Below are 16,022 nucleotides of genomic sequence, written 5' to 3'. Positions count from 1 at the left end.
CTTTATCAAAACATGTCGAGTAAGGTGTCATACGAATTGGAATACTAACCCCTCGCCATTTCTGGCGACGGGGTTAGCATTCCACCCTTCTAGAGGGACACATGTATGTAACTGAGAACCCCGGTTAAAGCTAACTCGAGCCTCAGCATCACAAAATGGATGCTGCCACCACAGACACAAGTCTGACCTCCTGCTGCTGGGAGTCCTTCCAGCGAGGAGAGCTTGGACAAAGGGTTTCCTGTCAGGGGCGGTGCTAGCACCATCCCAGACGGGGTTTTGTGTATCCCAGGTAGGCAGGGCTGAGAGGAAGGTGACTGCAAGTGGCACCCCGGTGCTCACTGTGCATATGCCGGCTTGAACCAGTTCCAGGGGCACACCAGCCCCTGAGCTGGGGAAAGTCCGGACAAGGGAGAGGGGTGTAACCACCCCCCTCCTGGTCCCACCCATGGGCAGGACCTAGTCGCGTGCCAGCCCCTTTCTTTAGTATAAAGGTAGGAGCAGGCCCCCTTCCCAAATTAGATAATTCTGAATCTTGACTACTTTCCACGAAAGAACTCTTGAACATTTCTGAAGACTCTCCCTTGTGGCTAAGGAGTAGCCACCCTGCACCAGCGGGCACCATCTAAGCGCATGCGGTTTGCTGTAAGTCCATCCTCCGGATCAAGACTGCCCAGCTCGACGAGACCTGGATTCCCTGGCATCTCTGACCTCTACCTGCATCATCAGCCACGCTGAGATTCGTGGGTGTGACGAGACCTGAAGGGACCGGCCATCTTCAAAACTGCACGACGCTTATCCAGCACGACCGCCGAGGGATCCTCGAGTGAGTGCTTTGGGGTTTGAGAAGCCCTAACCCTGAGCAGCTCCAGCACCGAAGTCCAGCCCCCCAGCATCCACGAGATCTGCGTGGGGCCCTTATGCTCTTTGCTGCTCACCGCGTTGTCCGGCCACTTGCCTGCTGGCTTGTAGCCCTCCTGACGACAAACCACGACGATTGTATCGCTGGTCTGGTTGCTCCAGACTGGCCCTAACTCCCCTCCAAAAGAGGAGCACCCCGGACCCTCCTGGTCCACTCCAGACGCCATCTTGACTCCACCGCATGGGCTTGCCTTTGCCAAGGTTTGTTGCCCCAATCCTGGGTCCAGCATCGCCGACAGCAGACACCTTCGTGGGACAGCTCGCACCTCCATCCTGGTCGCCGACAACGCCTCCTGGTCCGAGAGAGAGCAGAGTCCAGCATCGCCCACTCACCTGGTCGAGGTGACTTCATCCGGTGCCATCCTGGTGCCCATCTGATCACTGGCTAGTGATTAAGAACTGAGTCCCCTCTGCTTTCAGGTCGTCTCCATCATCGATTCAGGCTTGGATCCCATCGAACATCATCACTGGTCGCCTGCCAGCAACTTCTTCTTTCAGGCTCCGTAGACTGTAACGAGGATTCCCGACGTCTTTTGAACCCTAGGCAGCCACAGCCCCTGGGCTAGGTAACCTGAGCATTTCGGTGCTCCAACGTAGGTTCACTATCTAAGTGTCCAGATCCTTTTTCGTTTTCAGCCTATCTAGTCGGATTCGTCCGATAACAGTAACCTTACGAATACTAGCATCCATAGACTTTGTCCCGCATCCCGCGTGAGAGTGCACACTCTGCACCCGATCTCCCTAGGCCTCCTGCTCCTAACCTTAGGGTTCAGTAGTGTAGTCCTAGCGATCCTGAAGCCTCTGGATCTTGTTACTTACCTGCTAGTATTTCGCATTCCACTTTTAGTGTATATGGTTTTTCGTGCCCCTCGGGCATTTGTGTAAATTGTGCAACTTAAAGTATTTTCATAAGAGTTTTGTTTTGTGCTTAGCTCCCTGACTCATAAAGAGTTCAGGGTAGACTTGTTATAAATAAATATCCTTTTATTTTCATAACAACTTGTGTGGTGTCCTTTCACTTGGTGTTCAAGGGGTATATGTGATGGTATAACAGCTGGCTTAACACGCCCTCTAGAGTTTAGCCTAAAGACTGCTCTTGTCCACGCTACTAGGATAGCTGGTCTATAAGGTTGACTTACAACCAATCATCAATAAGGGTCGTTTGGTATGATACACAGTGATCACTAGAATAGTGAGCACTATATATCAGGCCAACTTCTCACAACATTGATCTCGACCGATTACATCCCCCCCTCCCGGACTCACCAGTCCGTCGAGTAGCCAAGGGTAGGAGGGAGTGGCAAGCCCAATGGGGACTGACGGACATTTGGCGAGCACAGCACCCACATACCCGGGACTACTCCCACTTCTCTGGCATGCATGAGCTGCATGTGCGACTGGACGGGCTGCTAGGATCGGCGGAACTAGTGTCCGCGATCGTGCGGTCTGAATACTTGACAAGGACCGTCTCCGATCACAACCCCCTAGTAGCAGATTTTCGATGGTTTCCGGGTGCCCCTAATGAACCCACTTGGAAGCTGCGCCCGAGATATTGGAGGATCTGGTGTTTAGGACGGACCTGGAAGACAAAATCGCTGAGTACTTCACGGTGAACGAGGGCATGGCTGGAACGAGGGCCTCAGAGTGGGATGCATTTAAAGGGGTCGTTAGAGGTTACTGCATAACCAAGAAGGTGGGAATGAGGCGGGTCATTCTAGACGACCTGGCCAACGCTGACCAAAAACTCCGCGAGATGGAGCTTCTCCGCCCCGGCCACCCGGAACTTCAGGAACAAACCTCAGCAGCGAGGGAAGCGGTGGCAGTGGAGGTCGAGCGACTGCGTAGCTTCGACTATAAGGCTTACGTACCTAGGTCACTAACGGAGGGGGATAAATCAGGAGCGCTCCAGGCTTGGCTGGCCAACCCCATGAGACGTACCACCCCAACGATGGCAATGCGTACCGCGGAGGGCACCGACGTATGCACTCAGCCAGAGATCCTTGATTGTTATCTGCGTTACTATGAAAGGTTGTACCGCAGTAGACTAACACAGGACACTGCCCAGATTGATGAATACTTGAAGGGTTTGTCGATCCCCGCACAAGAGCCTGAACAAGCGAAAGACTTGGGGAAAGACGTAGAGCTGGGGGAAATCCGCAGCGCCATAAAGGGGATGGCGAGAAACAAGACTCCGGGCCTAGACGGACTCCCGGAGGAGTTTTACTCCACCTACGTAGACCTCCTGGCTCCCCGGTTATTGGTGGTGTATAGGGAGGCGAAGCGCCTGGGACGCCTCCCAGACTCGATGTGCGAGGCCCTGGTGGTCCCCCTACTCAAGCCTGGCAGGGAGTCCAGTGACCCGGCATCTTACCGACCGCTTTCGATGCTAACAGTAGACTACAAAATTTTGAGCAGCATACTAGCGTCGAGACTGTTGGGTCACATGAGCTCCTTAGTGCATGACGATCAGGCGGGATTCATCCCCAAACGTAACACGACAATGAATATCCGCCGCCTATTCCGCCTACTGGAGGAACCCCACGCTGAGGCCTCATGCCCCTTAATCCTTTCAATTGACCTTGAAAAGGCCTTCGACAGTCTGGAGTGGGAGTACCTACGCAGAGTGCTTGTACACTTCGGGCTGGGAGAGGGGTTCATCCGATGGACCATGGTGCTGTATGCTTCGGCGATAGCCAGAGTGAGATCGGGCCCACTGATCTCCCAACAGTACCCAGTGGAACGAGGCACGAGACAGGGATGCTCGTTGTCCCCCCTGCTCTTTGCGCTCGCGGTGGGGCCTACTTCAGAGGGTTACGGACCTCGACGCGGCAGCAATACATCTCCCTTTATGCCGATGATCTGCTGCTCTTCCTTTGAGGATTCGGACAAAGCCCTGACCGGGGCTGATACGGCCCTTACGACCTTCGGGGAGCTCTCGGGCCTTAGAGTGAACTGGGCCAAAACTTGCTTGTCCCGGTTCGAAGGGGGGAGCCCAGACCTGACACCACCAGGGTGATTAGATGAGAGCCTAGCTGCCTCAAATACCTAGGAGTATACGTGTATCACAACCCCGCCGATATCCTAGACGGCAATATCGCCCGGTGTGTTCGAGCACCACGGGGCAGTATGGGCTTTTGGTCCACTTTGCCGCTATCGGTGGCAGGACGCATTGCACTGCTGAAAATGGTGGCGCTCCCTCGGCTGCTATATTACTTTCGGATGCTCCCGGTCTGGATCCCGCCGGCCACCTTCCGGTCCCTGAATTCCATGTTAGTGGTGTTCCTCTGGGGATCGGGCCGCCGCAGAGTGGCACTCAATACCCTGATGAGGCCGAAATCGGAGGGGGGTCTGGCGGTGCCGGACTTCGAAAAGTACTATTTGGCAGCTCAGCTGCAGACTTACACCCAGGAAGTAGCGAGGGAGTTCCGAGGCCCAGAAGAGAGGAGGGGAAGTGGTATGCCCAGACATATCATATGCTATATCGCACTGCGATAACGGTTGGCCTTGAGGGACCTCACACACGAAGAACGCACCATACGTTTGTGCTGGAACCGTGCACATGGCCGAGCGGAGCTGAAACGTCCGTATGCTCCGGAGATTCCGCTGGGGATGCTCACTGCCGTACCAGACGGTGGCGACTGGTCGCGATTAAGGTACTGGGAAGACGCAGGGCTACAACTGGTGGGCGACCTCTATGAGGATGGAGTGTTGTTGCCCTTTCAGGAGATTCTGGACCGCTTGGACATACCCCGGGGGGATTTCCTGCTTCACGCGGCGGTCACGCGGGCGATCCAGACGCACTGGCTGAAGGGCCTGGAGGAGCCGCCAACGTCAATGGTGTGCCAATATGTCATGATGTCGTCAGGGACGGTCAAAGCAGTAACGTGTCTATATTCCAGATTGATCAACAAGGGGCTACCCCCGCTCGATACACTCAGGACTCGGTGGGAGGCTGACATTGGGAAAGACATCCCAGAGACCACGTGGGTACAGCTAATACGCCGAGCCTGGAAAGGAACGCGTCACGCCCGGTTTCAGTTGGTTCATTTCTACATACTCCACCGGGCCTACTTAACCCCGGAAAAAATCCAGAAATACTTCGCCTCGGACACGGCGGCCTGCCCCAGATGCCGGACGCCTGCGGCGGACCTCATACACATGTTGTGGTCCTGCCCTGCGCTGTCCTCATACTGGTTGCTGATAGCAGACACCCTTAATGGAGTCACTGGGAGGACCCTGGTATTTGACCCTGCGGTAGGGATCCTGCATTGGTTCCCTCATACTCCTAAAAACAAACTCTCCAGTAAATTTATTGATCTGGGGCTCATTCTGGCAAAGCGGGAGATAACCAGGCATTGGAAATCGCGAGTTGGTCCAACAGGCACCAAATGGCACAATGAACTTCTAAAGTGGGCCATGGGGGGGCGTGGCCAAGATGGTGGAGTGAACGGACGTGTTCCTCCCGAGCTCCCGCACCCGTCTAGGCCCTGAGCCCTGAAACACTGCTTTTCTCCCCCCTCGCCTGCCCGGAGGACCGGGCACGGTTGGGAGAGCCTCTGCACACGGCCGAGTTGAGCTCCGGTTCCCCAGCCGGCCACAGCATCAGAAGCGGTGAGCCCGGCCGCCGAGGCCCCGAGCAGCGGAGGGGAAGCGGGCCGGATCGGGAGCCCAGCTGGAGATAGCGCAGACCAGGAGGGTCACAGAGAGGGGCCCTGGGAGGCATTGGGGCACGCCGGTGACCCAACGGAGCTGATAGCCGGAGACCGGGGTGAGATGGCCGGATCCCGGTGACGCGGTGGGCCCCGGACCTGCCCCGGGGATTAATCGAAGCCGCGGCTGCGGCCTAGCCGGTGGTGATCGGAAGCCCGAGGCGCCAATGAGACGGCATTGGCTGAGCGCCGAATCGCCGCGGGAGGCATTGCGGTGTACAACAAGCACATCTGCGGCCCGGCGGAGATGACGGCCTGGGCCCGGTAGGCGCTGACCAATCCACCAGCGGAGCGGAGTGCCCCGTACCCGCCCCAGCAACTACCTGAGGCCGCGGCTGCGGCCTAGCCGGAAGGACGCGGAGGCCCGGAGCGCTGGCGAGGTGACACTGGAGGAGGGGCGTTTCTCTGCGAGGAAGGTCCCGGGTCTCTGTGGCGTGCACTTAGAGGTCGGGGCGGTGCAGGACCAGAGTATTGGGGCCGGACTGAGACGGAGCTGGGCCCTGGACGTCCCTTTCCCCCCCCCCCCCTGATGTCGGCAGAGGAGGTGAGGAGCTAGCAGGGGGGAAGTAGAGCGAAGCCGAGCCCCCGGGAATGATACAGGTCGGCCCCGTAAGAGCAGGGGCCTGAAGAGCGCCACGCTGGGGAAGACTAGAGGCCACGGCGACGCCTGGCCGGGGACATACAACCGGGAAGGAGGGGTGACCCCCTGGGAGCAGTGACTGAGCGGAGGAAGGCTCCCGGTGAGTGCGCGGGCATTGAGGGCGCAGCGGACCCCACCGGGTGGCGCAATAGACTTTGGGGAAGCGGTGCACTGGTCCTGAGCCGCTGCGACGCCTCCGCACCAGCTACGGTGGGGATCACCCGATCTGTGGAGGTGAGGCGCTCGCGGAGCGCGGATTGGCGGCTACTGCTATTGGTGAAGTGGGGCGCCTGACTAGCCGGCCAGCCTGGCGGTTTGCGGACCCGGGCCTTTGTTGCTACCCACTGCACTGGTGCTCTGGGTCTGGAATTGAGCGTCGGCTTAGCTGGTGTTGCGGTTCATAGCGTGTGAGCTGCTGGAGCGCGGGACCGATCGCCGGACAGAAGGGTGGCAAGGGGATTAGTCGCACACTCCCGGAGATGCTTAACAGATCCCAAGGCAAAGGGGACAAAAATTCAACGCCGCCAGGAGGTGCAAGTGGCTCTCAAATGGGGGGCGGTGGGGAACCCCCGGTCACCAGATCATTTCTGGAGTCGCTTTTTGGGACGCTGAGGGAAGACTTTCAGGCGCTAAAGCAGGAGGTGGCTGGCGAAGTGCGCGAAATACGTAGAGAAGTGGATGGACTCGGAGAAAGAGTGGCCACAGTAGAAAGCTCTACGCAGAGGCAAGACGAGGAGATCACGCACCTGCAGCAGGAGGTGCTACGCCTCAGAGACCAGCACATAGATCTACAACTGCATAATGAGGACTTGGAGAACAGATCCAGGCGGAACAACATAAGGGTCCGGGGAGTGCCATCCTTGGAAGAGAACACTGGCATACTGGTCTACCTACAGGAGTTGTTCCGTGACATCCTGGGCGAGTTGGCGGACTTCCCCATTAGGATAGATAGAGCCCACAGGGTGGGACCACAGCGACGGGCAGCCGGGCCCCCTCCGGACATTCTGGCTTTCCTTCCAGATTATCCGCTGAAGGAGCGGATCATGACTGAGGCAAGGAGGAAGCAGACGATCGCTTTCCGGGGTCACCCAGTGGCGCTGTATCAAGACCTGTCAGCGACCACTCTCCAGAAACGGAGGGCGTTTAAGATCGCGACGGATTTTCTGAGGCAACACGACACGCCCTACTCCTGGGGGCACCCTTTTCGCCTCATCTTCCGATGGAATGGAGAGTCCCACCAGCTACGGTCCCTCCAGGATGTATGTGAAGTGCTGGGGATCACTGCGGAAGAGGAGGAATCCTCCACTCCAAGGAGGGGAGGTCCTAACGCTAGCGGCTGGCGGAGAGTCCGGGGACGCAGGTCGTCTGCCGCTTCACGGAGGCCAGGCTCGCCCACCATTAGAGCGGAGATGGCAAATGCAATCCAGACTGTTTCCAGGACTTCGGCGGTCGAGGATGAAGTAGCGCTGACCGCATAATCTAGCTCCGGGGGGAGAATGATCACGCATTACTGTTGAAGCAGGCTCGGGGGGGGAGGTTGGGGTGTGGGGGCAAAGGAGGGGCGCTTGTGGCAGGTCGCCCACGAACGTACTTTACCACAGACTTGTCCGGTAGGGGCAGGACTGGGACTATCAGGACTGAGGGTCCTGGGAGGGTGGTGTGAGATGGGTGAGTGGGGGGAATTTGGAGTTCGAGTTGGGGAACGGGAGGGGGGGGAGAGTTGGGGATTGGGGGCCTGGGGAACCGGGAGGGGGGAGTTGGGGACGGATCTGTCCGGTGCTTTAGGGGAGTCCATTTTGCATTGCCAGAACTCGCAGGCCTATTCGATTGATGGTTTGATACTCCCTGTTACAGATCAACTGTTGGGGCGAGGGGACTCTGACTTGGTATGGCGGGGCTGAAGGTAGTGACCCTGAATGTAAAAGGGTTGAACAATCCCACGAAACGTAGAGCAATTCTCTCCCTGTTAGAGGGTTCCCAGGCAGACATATGTCTACTTCAGGAAACGCACCTGTTAGCCGGAGACTGCCATAGGTTACGGTCCCGCTCCTTCCCCACACAGTTCTTTTCCTCCAATGCCACGAAAACAGCTGGGGTAGCTATCCTGGTGTCTAGATCCTTCAGAGGGGAAGTCATGCACAAACTTGTAGAACATAAGGGGAGGCTGCTAGCTTATAGGTTTAAATTGGGGCCCCTGCAGTTTACCGTAGGGTCAGTTTACTGCCCAAACGAGCACCAGGACCGATTCCTTCACATTGCATTAGTGGATGTCACAGCGTCGCCAGACAGGCACATCATTTTGGGAGGGGACCTCAACTTGGTGTTCGATTCCTCTCTGGATAGGTCAGCGCAGCGTTACCCACAGACTGGGGAGTTGTCGAATATGGTGAGAACACAACTAGCTGATCTGGATCTGCATGACCTCTGGCGGGGGCTTCATCCCTTAGATAGGGACTACTCTTATTACTCGCACGCACATAAGACTTACGCTCGGTTGGACTATTTGCTGGTCTCTGGCCCGGTTCGAGACATGGCTACTGCCTCCGAGGTGGGGGTCATCTCTCTTTCGGATCACGCGCCGGTCTCGGGACACTTCCTACCCCCGCAGATCCCGGCACAACATGGGGTCTGGCGACTTCGGGACACTCTCCTGCACAAAAAGACTGTGGTGCAGCGCATAACAGAGTCCGTGCAGGAATTTCAACTGCATAACTCCAACTCCGACACCAATTTGGCGACCCAGTGGGGAGCACACAAAGCGGTTTTGCGGGGAGACTTCATATCAATTTCGTCGGCCGAAAATAAGGAGAGGAAGATTAAGCGGGAGGAACTCACGCAGAAGGTCAGGGAACTGGAGCAAGTGCATCGTCGCACTGGGGCTCCCAGGATCTGGAAACAGCTGAAAGCGGCGAGGAAACTCCTTTCGGCTTTAGACTTAGACAGGGCTGAGTACGCGGCACTGCGCCTGAAACATGCATACTATACAGGGGGGGGACCGCTGTGGCCGATTGCTGGCGGCCAAGCTTAGAGTTGCGCACCAAAGCCGTCGAGTAAAGGAAATAGCGATGGCAGGGGGGCAGTCAGTCACCGAGGACATTGACATAGCTGAGAGTTTTCGCCAATTCTATGCTAAGCTTTACGCGGGGGACGACTCGGTGATAGGTGAACCCGATGAGTATCTGGACTCGGTGGCTCTCCAGTCCCTGGCTCCGGTGCAGACCGATTACCTGGAACGGGAGATCCGGATTGAGGAGGTTGTTACGGCAATTTCCAGGCTGAAACTCGGGAAGGCCCCAGGACCGGATGGCTATACCCCCCTTTTCTATAGAACGTTTTGCACGATTTTAGCGCTCGTATTGACCAAGCTGTTTAATTCCTTTGCTCGCCCTGGTGCTATCCCCCCAGACCTCCTGCAGGCGACTGTCTCAGTTATACCTAAACCGGGGAAAGACGGGACTCAGTGTAGCTCGTATAGGCCAATCTCCCTTCTAAATGTCGATCTCAAAATATATACAGGGATCCTGGCTGCGAGGTTAGCGCAGTATCTCCCGGGGTTGATTGAACCGGACCAATCCGGCTTTGTCCCTGGCAGGCAAACGGTGGATAACACTAAGAGGTTAGTGCATGTACTGGAAAAAGCCTCGTGGATCCCAGGGGAGAGGATGCTGCTTTCGGTCGACGCCGAGAAGGCGTTCGATCGGGTGCACTGGCCCTACCTGGAACGGGTGATGGCACGGGTGGGCATAGGGGAGAAATTTAGGAACATGGTGTTTAACTGTTACAAGTACCCGTCGGCTACGGTACGCGTCAATGGCTGCGGCTCGAGGCGCTTTCAAATTGAACGTGGCACGAGACAGGGGTGCCCGTTGTCCCCTCTTCTTTTTGCTCTCTACATGGAGCCCTTTGCCCAGAGAGTGCGGCAAAATCCGGACGCGATCGGAGTGCGGATGGGAGGATACACCCACACGGTCAGCCTATATGCGGATGACGTAATCTTCACACTAGAGGACCCGAAGCGGGCCTTACCCGCATGTATGGAGGAGGTCGATGCCTTCGCGGGAGTAGCTGGGTTCCGAATGAATGTGGGGAAATCTATAGCATTGGACGTCTCCCTGACGCCCGCGACGAGACAGGACCTGCAGAGGCGTTTCCCGCTCCAGTGGTCGCGGCACCATGTGCCATACCTAGGTATCCTACTAGCTCCCACGTTACAGGCGATGGTGGCGGCTAATTATGAGGAGCTGAACAAGAAAGTTAAGGGTGAGCTGGGGAGATGGAGCAAGGGGACGATATCCTGGCTAGGTAGAATAGCAGCGATAAAGATGACAGTCTTGCCCCAGATTCTGTACTTATTTCGTGCGCTTCTGCTACAGCCCCCTCGGGGCTGGATACGGCAGATGCAGACTGATCTGTCCCGCTTTGTTTGGCAGGGCCGTAAGCCCCGAATGAAAAGGACATTGACGACTTTAGCACCGGAGGCAGGTGGACTGGGGGTCCCTGATCTTCAAAAGTATTTCCAGGCGTCGCAGCTTAGGTACCTGGTGGAATGGAGCAGGTGGGAGTCGGACAAGCACTGGCTCTTCCAGGACCAGGCGGTGGCGGGCCGACCCCTGCAAGAAATACCGTTCCAGCGTAGACCGCATCGTCCCCCGAACCTTTATGCATCCTATATCACGAGGGTGCCGCTGCAGATTTGGGACGCCACTAACGCATCTTTTGGCCTCACCACGTTCCCTTCCCCGTTCACGCCCATTGTGGACAACCCTGACTTTGCGTCAGGGACAGAACCGGGAGCCTATACACACTGGCGGGGGCGGGGTTGTAGGGCACTCTTTCACGTATATGGTGAAGACGGGGTCCTCCCCTTTGTGGCTCTCGGAGAGACCTACCAGTTGGCGGAGGCAGACAGGATGAGGTATTGGCAGGTGCGACACTGGGCCCTGCAGCCACAAGTGAGGGAGTCAGCAGACAGGAACCTGTTGCCTTATGAAAGGTGGCTTGCGACGCGCAAGACGGACGCTAAACTGATCTCCGATCTGTACAAAATGCTGCAACCTCCACCCTCCAATTTTTATAACCCTGGTAGAGAGAGGTGGGACAGAGAACTGGGGAGAACACTTAGCCACAAAGAGTGGGAACAAATCTCGTACAGGGCACGACATTCCGCATATCATGTAGGGCTCACAGAGACCTTTACCAAGGTCTCTACGTATTGGTACCACACTCCGGAGCGCCTCGTTGGCACACTAACACATATTTTATGGGACTGCCCACTGCTACAGGATTATTGGACGGAGGTGGTCAATGAGATAGATGCATGTTTCGGTATAGAGTTGCCCCGCTTCCCGGCCTATACCCTGCTGGGACTCCCCAATGATCTAATGTACCCACTGAAATCTCGGAGGGGGAGACACATTGCTATTGCGCTGGGTTCAGCGATACAGAACATTTTAATACACTGGCGTACACCCACTGTCCCCTCCATCACGGGTTGGTTACACAGGCTGTGGCACGTTCTGGGAATGGAAAAAATATCACTTACACTGGCTGGGGAAATAGATCAATTCCAAGAGCTGTGGCTACCCTTCCACACACTACTGGCAGCCGAATTCAGGGAGCTTACATGCCCGAGATACCTGAGGCTACTGAGACTCACGCCTCCCATACAGTGAAAGATCAGGAGGAAGGGTTGAGAATCGCACACCGGTACTGGGAGCGCATGCAGATGGGAGATGCGAGTTTCTGCATTCTACTTGATGCAGCACCGGACAGAGGGGGGGGGGGAAGGGAGTGGGGTGGGTAAGGGGGTTGTTGGGATAGTTTGTTCCGTAGAAAGAGAGGTACAGCAGGGCTTTTTTTTTCGCATACAGTCCGACGCTTGGGCACTATACACAAGCAAGCCACCCAAGGCGGCTTTGACAAAGCTGGGACTATTGAACTCTATAGGTGGCAGCGAGCCCTGGGGGAAGCGTTGATTTATTTTGTTAGAGATCATCTTTTATTGCCTTTTATACTTATGCCTTCACTGCTGTACCGCTGTACTTAATAAAATACTTTAAACATAAAGTGGGCCATGGGGGAGAGCACCCTGAGGTATCAAATGGCGAGGCGGCAGCAGAACGAGAAGGCGTTGGAGGCAGCACAGGAGTGGGAGACGTTAGTGCAGGCCTTGCGCGATTACAGCACTACCAGCGAATCAGATAGTGATGATGGTGTACAGCCTCAGTCCTAGTAGAAATGTATCACAACGATCTCCTATATAGCAGGAAATGGTTTCCTTCCACAAGCTCTTAACACACACACAGCACACCGATGGCGGGGCAGGGGGAGGAGGGTGGTGGATAGAGGTAGAGGGAAGCGTAGTAAGCTCTTATTAACATTGCTGTTTTTCATACCGTGTGATTGGTCCTTGGTCCTCTGGGGGGGTTGGGTCGGGTGGGAAGAAAGGGGTGTTTTCAAGTTGTTTAGAAAAGCAGAAGAAGACCGTTCACTTATTCGGATCGGCACCAGAAGACTACTAGACCCTCATGCGTGGTCTCACCGCAAATGCCGCCCAACCTCCGGGATGTGTGCTGAATGGCTGTGTACAAGGGGTGTTCCCCTGTAGGAGTTTCTTTCTTATGATTGATACAGGTGATGTGTCTCTGATCTGATATGTAACTTTGGCTAATTCCTGCAATAAAAATATATTTAAAAAAAAAAATCAGAGCAACCAGACATCCACCCTCAAAAGGAAGGTGGAATGACCCCCTTGCAAAAAAGATGGCCCTCCCTCTTTTTCCAGCGATCCAAAAAAAAAACAAAAAAAAAAAAACAATGGCCAGCTTATTCACCGAACACTGCCATGCTACATATAAATCAAATGGCAAATGGGAAGGAAAGACTACTCTGTGTGCCTGGGAGGAAAAAGATCATCAAATTCATAACACCACTTGCACACAGACAACCGCCTCTAATGGGTAGGTAATGATGCCACAAACACCAGGGCACATACAGGTTTACATCTGAACAAGAACTATGCCTTTGACACGCCTTTCATTTTTGTTATCATGGCAAATGTATGCAAAAGTCAATATCAATTCTAAAACATGCTAACGGTAGTGCACAGGTTTACAAAAATAAACAAGAGGCTCTTTTCCCCTGCTACTCTACATCAGGATGAGCAATGTGAAAAAGGCATTTGTTTAGCCATCAACAGCTAAATAAAGATATCCTTTACAGTATTCACATGGTTGATTGCCAAATAGCATACAATATCTGCTGTTAAGACAGCTGCTAGATGCACAATTATTTGTTTCTGCTAGTTATCTGCCCCTGTCTAAACAGCAGAAAGTACAAACTATTTGGCCAACTTACTTCAGTTAATACATATGTAACTATTTAATTGCTACAACCGACTATTGCAAAAACGTTTCAACGGATTTGATAATATATATTTAATCATTTTTCTGCTAAATCTTTAAACTTTCAATTTTTCAGTATAAATGGCAATTAAATGAAGACATACTATCTAAAAATTGGGGCTACACTACCTAAGTGTCATCTAAAACAGGATTAGTTACTCATGACACAAACTCCACTGTCCATTTAAGGCGCATGGGCCACACCAAAGGTTACCATTTGTAAGCATTGAGGAATCATGGAACAAGTGAATGGTGAAAATCCTGCACTAAACAAGGTCTTTTTTAGTAGCTGTTAAATGCAAACTCCACAAGATTCTGTATTTACGTATGGGCATCAATATAAACCTGAATTTTAAGAAGCCTTTGTCTCAGAAAGAGAAGTAACCATAGACACCCAGGCTAAAACCACAAGTAAGTGCGATCTCTAGAGTCTAGTTAGTATTTATATATATGTACTGTACTGTAAAGGGGGATGGTTAGGTTTACTCTTGTTCTACCGCAACTTTCCATACATCTTTGTAAATCAGGAGAGCATCAAGGGATGCGCACACTTTGTTCACGTTTTGTTACACCTACCCTAGTACACAATTAGCACACTGTCCGCCCCCTGCAACACTACCTTTCCCAATTCAACAGCTCTGTTTGTCCTTCCCTTGACGTTTTTTGGCGGAGGATGCCTGCATTCACATACCTGCTCATTGCATTATATTGTAATACGTTCTCATTCTCTCTCTCTGATAATAAAATCTTGCAACTAGAGACGGCATCCTACCACCTAGTTTGTAGGTCACGAGCCGCTGCACAATCCTAATGAAGGAAAAAGACTTACTTACCTTACAGCTAAGAAACCGTCAATAATCCTTTCATCTATCCACGGACTGTCAGCCCTCTTTCAGACCCAGGAACAGAACTATGTGGTTTGACGCGGACGCCGGCGCACTGACGTCACACGCCGATTCGCTGTTGAAGAGACTATTCCACGGACTCGTCTCGCGCTTTCTAGTCCATGGTCCGTATTCCACGAGGGCAAGACGACGGACGGACCTCAGGGCAGGAGCCAAGTAGAGCATACCTCAAGAGCTTGGAGGAGCGGGCAGGGAGGATGTAGGCGAGGCGAGGCCTTAGCGCGGTGGTTGTCTCCCAGCAGACAGGGAAGCTGCCGGTGTTCGGCCGGTAGGGCTTGCACGCACGCCTTCTTTGAAATGAACAGTGTGTCTGTGTTTGTGTGTGAACAGCGTGCTGCGCGTGGCCATCTCTTGTCTGAATGCTGGTTTGCCTGCAGGATAGGAGATGTGCGCGCGGACGTGCCTGTACGTGCTCGTCCAAATACCAGAATCGCCGCTCGTGCCCCGGGTGATCTCCCTTGAGAGCGAACTCCATGACAATAGGTCTCGATGCAGAGACCTAAAAAGGAACACACACATTTTGGAATTATATATATATATATATATATATATATATATATATATTGGCACTGCTCAGTACATCTAATCTACTGGCCTTTAGGAAGGGCCTTAAAACATGGCTCTTTGCCCGGTAGTGTGCTTTCTTTCCATTGCTGGATTTTTCTTATTCTTCTGTAGTGGTGTGTGTTTGTGTTCTTGCCGTTTGTCTTTTCCGGTCACTAATTAAAGCGCCGGGACACTCCTTTGGAGTAGCCGTGCGCTATAGAAGACCAAATATATATATATATATATATAAACCTAGTGGGCTTTCATAGAATGCATATATATATATATATGTATGAAAGCCCACTAGGTTTCAAGGTATTCAACAACACACCACACTATGAATATCACTGCAAGTGTAATGCCATTTCAAGATCATCCATTATTTTGCTAAATCTGACAACTATTCATTCCAACAAGAGTCGATCTCACCCTTAAAGTCCACAAGCAAGAACAGCATAATGGTAATTCCGCAGAAAAAGGAAACCTTTCTTACCTCTTTAAGGTAACGCACCATCCGACTCAGAGAGTTCACCAGCGACATGGTAAACCCAGTTAGCCCCGGTCTGTCCTGGGAAGCCATCACCATGCGCCCAGTCTGATGCTCATAATCTCCCAATTCCTTTTCAACTTCCTGAATCATGTGTGTCAGAACCTCCAAGCTTGACTGGCTTTTTGATGGAGCCTCAAAGTTGGTGATCTCCATAAGTGAGCATAAGGACGTTGTTTGTAAATCACTTTTACTACCTTTGAAAACAGAAACAAAATGTATTTCAATAAACATTTGATAGATATGGGGAATAAAACTTTAAGGTCAGCTTATTGACATTTAAGGCAATGAGAGGCGTATGTTTCCTCATCAGTAGCCACAATCTGCCATCTACACCATCTTCTACATGCAGCT

The 16,022-nt window shown here is 53.4% G+C and overlaps 1 protein-coding gene across 1 annotated transcript in view; it reads right to left on the bottom strand.

Annotated features, from left to right (window-relative positions):
• The window catches only part of LOC147669085 (spindle and centriole-associated protein 1-like), a gene marked incomplete at its 5' end in the record, with an annotated part of 265,959 nt that overhangs the window by 81,744 nt on the left and 168,193 nt on the right, over nucleotides 1–16,022 (bottom strand). Inside the window, one exon of the mRNA XM_086948236.1 lies at nucleotides 15,615–15,865. Within this exon, the coding sequence (XP_086804362.1) occupies nucleotides 15,615–15,865 (251 nt within the window). The remainder of the gene's footprint in view (nucleotides 1–15,614; nucleotides 15,866–16,022) is intronic.

Source organism: Lissotriton vulgaris, unplaced genomic scaffold, assembly GCF_964263255.1.
Source record: "Lissotriton vulgaris unplaced genomic scaffold, aLisVul1.2 SCAFFOLD_2561, whole genome shotgun sequence".
Taxonomy (NCBI): Eukaryota; Metazoa; Chordata; class Amphibia; order Caudata; family Salamandridae; genus Lissotriton; species Lissotriton vulgaris.
This window is presented reverse-complemented; position numbering and strand designations above follow the sequence as displayed.